Genomic DNA, 7,999 nt, shown 5'->3' on the forward strand with positions numbered 1-7,999 from the left:
AAAAAGTAGACAGATCTATGTGGATTAACTGGACTATTGATAAAGTACCAGTACATGGAAGACGTGCATGGGTTAACTGGATATTGACAAAGTATATGGTAGATGTGCATGGGTTAACTGGATATTGACAAAGTATATGGTAGACGTGCATGGGTTAACTGGATATTGACAAAGTATATGGTAGACGTGCATGGGTTAACTGGATATTGACAAAGTATATGGTAGACGTGCATGGGTTAACTGGATATTGACAAAGTATATGGTAGACGTGCATGGGTTAACTGGATATTGACAAAGTATATGGGAGACATGCATGGGTTAACTGGATATTGACAAAGTATATGGTAGATGTGCATGGGTTAACTGGATATTGACAAAGTATATGGTAGACGTGCATGGGTTAACTGGATATTGACAAAGTATATGGTAGACGTGCATGGGTTAACTGGATATTGACAAAGTATATGGTAGACGTGCATGGGTTAACTGGATATTGACAAAGTATATGGTAGACGTGCATGGGTTAACTGGATATTGACAAAGTATATGGTAGACGTGCATGGGTTAACTGGATATTGACAAAGTATATGGTAGACGTGCATGGGTTAACTGGATATTGACAAAGTATATGGGAGACGTGCATGGGTTAACTGGATATTGACAAAGTATATGGTAGACGTGCATAGGTTAACTGGATATTGACAAAGTATATGGTAGACGTGCATAGGTTAACTGGATATTGACAAAGTATATGGTAGACGTGCATAGGTTAACTGGATATTGACAAAGTATATGGTAGACGTGCATGGGTTAACTGGATATTGACAAAGTATATGGGAGACATGCATGGGTTAACTGGATATTGACAAAGTATATGGTAGAGGTGCATGGGTTAACTGGATATTGACAAAGTATATGGTAGACGTGCATAGGTTAACTGGATATTGACAAAGTATATGGTAGATGTGCATGGGTTAACTGGATATTGACAAAGTATATGGTAGACGTGCATGGGTTAACTGGATATTGACAAAGTATATGGGAGACATGCATGGGTTAACTGGATATTGACAAAGTATATGGTAGAGGTGCATGGGTTAACTGGATATTGACAAAGTATATGGTAGACGTGCATGGGTTAACTGGATATTGACAAAGTATATGGTAGACGTGCATGGGTTAACTGGATATTGACAAAGTATATGGGAGACATACGAGGGTTACCTGGAGTAGAGACAAGGTATAACAAACATTATTACTCGCCAAAACAAGTAGTGAAAACATGTGACTGTCTATTACTACAAGTCGTGTTTGTCATATATTGCCAACCGTCCTTACAACACTGTACTGACAATATCAGAGTCCATCACAAGTATATATAAATACAAGACCACTTCACAGTATGGAGACGTGACGAGGCACAACAAATACCGTACAGGTGTACCCCCAGCCTTGTCACAGTCTACTCTCGTGTCTGTTCATGGTTATTTTATCATTATTAACGTAGATACATCGAGCCTCTGGTGAACAACATACATTAACCCCTACCCCGAGCACTACCCTACCTACGCCTTCCTTACCCTTTTGCTACCCTTACCTTACCGTACACCACCTACACGATACCCTACACCGCCACACCACACCACACCACCTCAGATAACACTCGATCCCACCCCACCTTACCCTACCCTACCCTACCCTACAGGCTCGTGTACCTGGGGGTAACCGGAGGGGCGTGGCTCGGGATTTACACAATCACTCAGATTACAGTGAGTGAGTGAGTGAGTAAATTGGGTTTAACGACGCTTTGAATAATATTCCAGTTATATCACGACGTGTCAACTTTATTTCGGACGAAATCTGAAGTGATGCAGGTCTCAGAGGTTTACCACTTTAATGAAATCTACGGTGGTAACAGGACGATGGTAACTGGTTAACTGGGTGGACAGGACGGTGATAACTAGTTAACTGGATGGACAGGGCGGTGGTAACTAGTTAACTGGATGGACAGGGCGGTGGTAACTAGTTAACTGGGTGGACAGGACGGTGATAACTAGTTAACTGGATGGACAGGGCGGTGGTAACTAGTTAACTGGATGGACAGGGCGGTGGTAACTAGTTAACTGGGTGGACAGGACGGTGATAACTAGTTAACTGGATGGACAGGGCGGTGGTAACTGGTTCACGGCGTGAGCATACAGATGCATATATAGACATGGTTACTGTATATCTAAATGCATATATCCTGCTCGTTTGAAAGATTTTACAAACACATAACAACGCGATTCTTATTGAACTGTAAAAGTGGACTTACTGCTTGGTCGTTGTGCGTTAACACTGACCACAATGGCCAGTGCTAGGACCAGACTGAGATGGTGGTCCATCTCAGACAAGATGTACACTCCGGCCGGCGGTCACCTCTTACCGTAATAGACCAGGTCTGACTGACTGCGAAGGTGAGTGTGAATTTATCGCATGCAACATACGCCCCCTAATTTATAATCCTCTTCTAATTTCTGGTATCATCGTGTGTGAAACACCGATGTGCCAGACCATCCTCAGTAAGTCACATGTCAAAGGTTTTGTCATCTAAGTTTCATAATGCACGAGTATCGATGTCCACAGGTTGATTTCATTTACTACTAATCGAATTAAGTGATCTCGCAGTTATTACCCGATACCCACGAGTCGGACATTGGTAAATATAACATAAGCAATAGAGGAGCCACGTGTAGTTGGATTCGGTTGAAAACACATATAACCGATGTATTTCGGTGTGCGGAGCTTCAACATTGCCGCTGTACAGTAGAGGCGCATATAAGAGGTGCGGTGTGCGGAGCTTCATCATTACTGCTTTTTATTTGTTTGTTTTGTTTGTTGTTTAACACCGCACTCAGCAATATTCCAGCTATAAGACGGCAATCTTTAAATAATCGAGTCTGGACCAGACAATCCAGTGACTGACGTCATGAGCATCGATCCACGCGATTGGGATACGATGAGATGCGTCACCCGAGTCAGCGGGCTTGACCATCCGATCCCGTTAGTCGACTCTTACGACAAGCATAGTCGCCTTTTACAGCACGCATGGGTTGCTGAAGACCTGCCCCACCCCGGATCTTCACGGGTCACATTGCTGCTGTACGGTGCAGACATATCACGCAGGAACACGCCTCTGGTTGTTGCGGCTGTGTATTGTAACACGAGGAACACATGCTCATTTCACAACTACTAAGTCCTGTAATGTACTCTGCATGGTGTCAGGTTGCAGTGTGTTCTACTTTGCATAAAGAAATATCTATTGTGTTGAACGTAAATTAAGAACTAGAATTAATCATTTTTCACATCAAGTGTGTCCATTTCATTTCACTATACAAAATTGTATTGTCCGGGTAAACTAGAATTCTCATGAATGATAGATATTCCAGGCTGATTAACAGAACGTCTTCACTATTTGACCATGACCTTTGACTTTGATGACACATGCAGGTCAGGCGCTGTTGAGCTATAGACATGTCATCGCCATGGGAGCTGTATCAGAGAATACGAACTGTAACTGACACGTGTGAGGCAAGGAGTAGTCTAGTGGATCATATCCTATCAATACCCATGCATGGGAGCACCACAAGACACCACACACAAGAACTGGTGCTATCCCATCAATTCCCATGCTTGGGAACACCACAAGACACCACACACATGAAGTGGTGCTATCCTAGCAATCCCCATGCATGGGAACACCACAAGACACCACACACATGAAGTGGTGCTATCCTATCAATAACCATGCTTGGGAACACCACAAGACACCACACACATGAACTGGTGCTATCCCATCAATACCCATGCTTGGGAACACCACAAGACACCACACACATGAACTGGTGCTATCCTATCAATTCCCATGCATGGGAACACCACAAGACACCACACACGTGAAGTGGTGCTATCCTATCAATTCCCATGCTTGGGAACACCACAAGACACCACACACATGAAGTGGTGCTATCCCATCAATCCCCATGCATGGGAACACCACAAGACACCACACACATAAACTGGTGCTATCCCATCAATCCCCATGCTTGGGAACACCACAAGACACCCTACACATGAAGTGGTGCTATCCCATCAATCCCCATGCTTGGGAACACCACAAGAAACCACACACATGAAGTGGTGCTATCCCATCAATCCCCATGCATGGGAACACCACAAGACACCACACACATGAAGTGGTGCTATCCTATCAATACCCATGCTTGGGTACACCACAAGACACCACACACATGAACTGGTGCTATCCTATCAATTCCCATGCTTGGGAACACCACAAGACACCACACACATAAAGTGGTGCTATCCTATCAATTCCCATGCATGGGAACACCACAAGACACCACACACATGAAGTGGTGCTATCCTATCAATCCCCATGCATGGGAACACCACAAGACACCACACACATAAACTGGTGCTATCCCATCAATCCCCATGCTTGGGAACACCACAAGACACCCTACACATGAAGTGGTGCTATCCCATCAATCCCCATGCTTGGGAACACCACAAGACACCACACACATGAAGTGGTGCTATCCCATCAATCCCCATGCATGGGAACACCACAAGACACCACACACATGAAGTGGTGCTATCCTATCAATATCCATGCTTGGGTACACCACAAGACACCACACACATGAAGTGGTGCTATTCTATCAATTCCCATGCTTGGGAACACCACAAGACACCACACACATGAACTGGTGCTATCCTATCAATTCCCATGCTTGGGAACACCACAAGACACCACACACATGAAGTGGTGCTATCCTATCAATCCCCATGCATGGGTACACCACAAGACACCACACACATAAACTGGTGCTATCCTATCAATTCCCATGCATGGGAACACCACAAGACACCCTACACATGAAGTGGTGTTATCCCATCAATCCCCATGCTTGGGAACACCACAAGACACCACACACATGAAGTGGTGCTATCCTAGCAATCCCCATGCATGGGAACACCACAAGACACCACACACATAAACTGGTGCTATCCTATCAATTTACATTTGTCCAGCATCTAAAATATACCCAGGACACAGTTAAATGTGTTCAATAATACTTTATAATTCCGCACGTCCCGATGCGCTTTAAATTGCATCTGAAATATATATAATATATGGGGAAATATATGTTACCCATTACCAACGAGTTGACAATTGTTTTATGTATGCCCGTTTGCATCAGGATACTAAACGTTTGGATATTTTAAGATGAATAGGTTCTCTATCGAGTTCACCAAAATCATGAATTTCGGTGTGCCATTTCATAACCCAGTAGAATCTGCAGGTGTGTGTACACATTCTATAACGTCACCTCGTGTAACCCCATATTTCAAACTTGTAAAGCAATATTGGTAAAACTAATCTATCAAATTCTGAGAGCAGAAGATCAACCGGTAATATTACGTTCCAAGCACGAGTAGTGAAACAAGCTTTCTTACGAAGTTCAGCAATGAGTTTTACAGCAATGTTTAGACGTCTATTTCTGTGTCGTAATGTTTCTTAGTATCTATATGCATCTTCGACCTCTATTTTCTTATTAATGAAATATAAAATTCTTATAACTAGCTTCAGGCTCAGTACCAACTACAATATCCTTAGTACAATATCATTATCAATATTTACCTTCAATTTCAATGTTTCAATTGGCAAAATGGTCAATCATATGTAGATATTTTATATAAAATGTTAGTTTGTCACTGGTAGAGTCAAGTTGTATGCCACCACCGAGGATTTTGTCTAAAACAGATTTCAGGTCATTCAGAAATATTGAAAACAGTAGTACATTTTTGTTACCATACATTTGAAATAACCATATATTTCAAAATCCTAACTTACACAGATTTATTTTTAACTTTGTAAGCACATTTACCCGACCTTGCTCATCATACAAACACGTCAACTCATAACATTTTCGGTAAACGATACTGCGACATTGTCAAAGTATTTAACCAATACTTTACACATCTTGTCTAGTCAAGACTCGATGAATTACAGACTATCGCCATATTGCTGCGTGAGGCGTTAAACAACAAACATGACGTGGCATCTTACCACCAGCTTGTAGGTTGCTGGGGACATAGTCTCAACCGGAATTATCAGGTTAGACATGGTTTATAGGAAACAAAGTCAATAAGGGTATATACTTCGAAGAGAGCGTTATGGTGTATGGTTGACTAACACATACCACAGAGGTTTGAGCGAGTTAGTGGGTTTATTTGGGTTTACAGCCGCTTCGAATAGTATCCCAGTTGTGTCATGGCGTGTCAGCTTATTGTGGGAGGAAAACCCGAAGTGATGCAGGTCTGAAAGGTGACGTGAAATTGGGTTTAACGTCGCGTCCAAGATTATTGCACTTATGTAGCGACGTGCATGCACGTGTGTGTGTGCCTGCTTGTACTAGTCCGGACTGATGCCGATTTATAGTGCTAGCTCACTGAGATACCATGCCGCAGTTTAACATGAATACCCCACGCAGACACAGTATACTGACTCCGAGCCGACCAGTCCTTGTTTTAGCCCCCCAATGGCGAGCGCCAGACAGAGTAACAACAAGTACCATCTTATAACGTCTTTTGGTATGACGCGGCCGGGGATCGAACCCCGGACCTTCCGCTCTCCGGGTTGACGCTCTACCACTAGACCACGGAGTTATACTACTTTCATGAAGCCCGGGCGAAACCAGGAATAGAACCCACGACTACAGGTTTCTGTGTGCCCAAGGGACGCAACTCTGCACATCGAATTGCGGCGCCTAAGACGACTGGCCGGCATCCCGTATCCCAACATAACAGAGGTTATGATCAATATACGCGGTGGTACAACATGTTAATCTTCAAACACCCCTTGCCCAGCCATGTTTCATGCAGTCACCCACCCACCAACCATATACTCCATCACCCCCATCCGTCCACCCCCACCCCCTCTACAGTTCCCCAACTTACGGTTTTTGTCCACTGTGTCAACTCGACTCATCTGCTACCCACCACATATCACAACCTCGCCTAGCGTACCAAAACACTAAAAGCAACGAATTCTGCAAATTTTATGAGCGCTTTAAATGACCATAGTTTGCGTGATAACCTTTGTCATTATGAAAGTGCATGTGTTGCTTGAATTTTTATGTTCTATGGCCTGGTATCTTTCCCAGGACAGGTAAGTTGCAATTATTTCAAGGACGGGTAAATTATAATTATTTCCAGTACATGTAAATTGTAATGAGTTGTCTTGTAAATCACAGCCTTTGTGTAATTAGGGCCACTACGCTCGAGTCATCACCAGTCAAAGCAGGCCTGAATCAGGTCATACAATCAACATTCTACCTGCCCGCAAACATGGCTTATTATCTTGATTAATCGACAATGACTTTTACAATTAAATAACACCTTGATTTCATACGAGACAGGGTTATAAAATCAGAACCACGCGGAAATAGACTGGACACTGAGCACCAAAACTTCCATATAACTGCTAGATTGACAAAAAGTGTGTTTTTTAAGGATTTGAATGAAACATGCTATTGCTGGCTATTTGCCCCAGCCTAGTTCCCTCCTTTTGTAAGATACCGCTATACTTGTTAACAGTAATTTTATAAGTTCCGATTTACTTGAAAGGAAGACAGACAAAAGACTTAGCTGCATAATTATTTTGGACATATGTATTTGTTTATTGATTAAAATGAAAAATCACACAAATTGACTCGAGTTGTTACCAAAACAGTAGGAGTTTAATTTCTCAAATCATTTCAAAGAGAATTGCAATATATAGATCGGCACTATGACCACTGAATATAACACAGTTGACAATTGTACGGCTAAAAGCACGATTTTGCATTAACATCACAAATTTAAATACACATTCATCAGAATACGCGATGAGAAAATAATGGTTTTGATTTCAGTCGGCCCTTTCAAGCTGCTG

General features: G+C 42.7%; 1 protein-coding gene across 1 annotated transcript in view; it reads right to left on the reverse strand.

Annotated features, from left to right (window-relative positions):
- The window catches only part of LOC139458106 (uncharacterized), an 83,453-nt gene extending 81,023 nt beyond the window's left edge, over window positions 1–2,430 (reverse strand). The window contains exon 1 of the mRNA XM_071239418.1: window positions 2,315–2,430. Within this exon, the coding sequence (XP_071095519.1) occupies window positions 2,315–2,384 (70 nt within the window). The 5' untranslated portion in view covers window positions 2,385–2,430. The remainder of the gene's footprint in view (window positions 1–2,314) is intronic.
- Window positions 2,431–7,999: the final 5,569 nt, after the last annotated feature.

This window comes from Haliotis cracherodii, unplaced genomic scaffold (assembly GCF_022045235.1).
Source record: "Haliotis cracherodii isolate W230 unplaced genomic scaffold, xgHalCrac1.p SCAF_1, whole genome shotgun sequence".
Classification (NCBI taxonomy): domain Eukaryota; kingdom Metazoa; phylum Mollusca; class Gastropoda; order Lepetellida; family Haliotidae; genus Haliotis; species Haliotis cracherodii.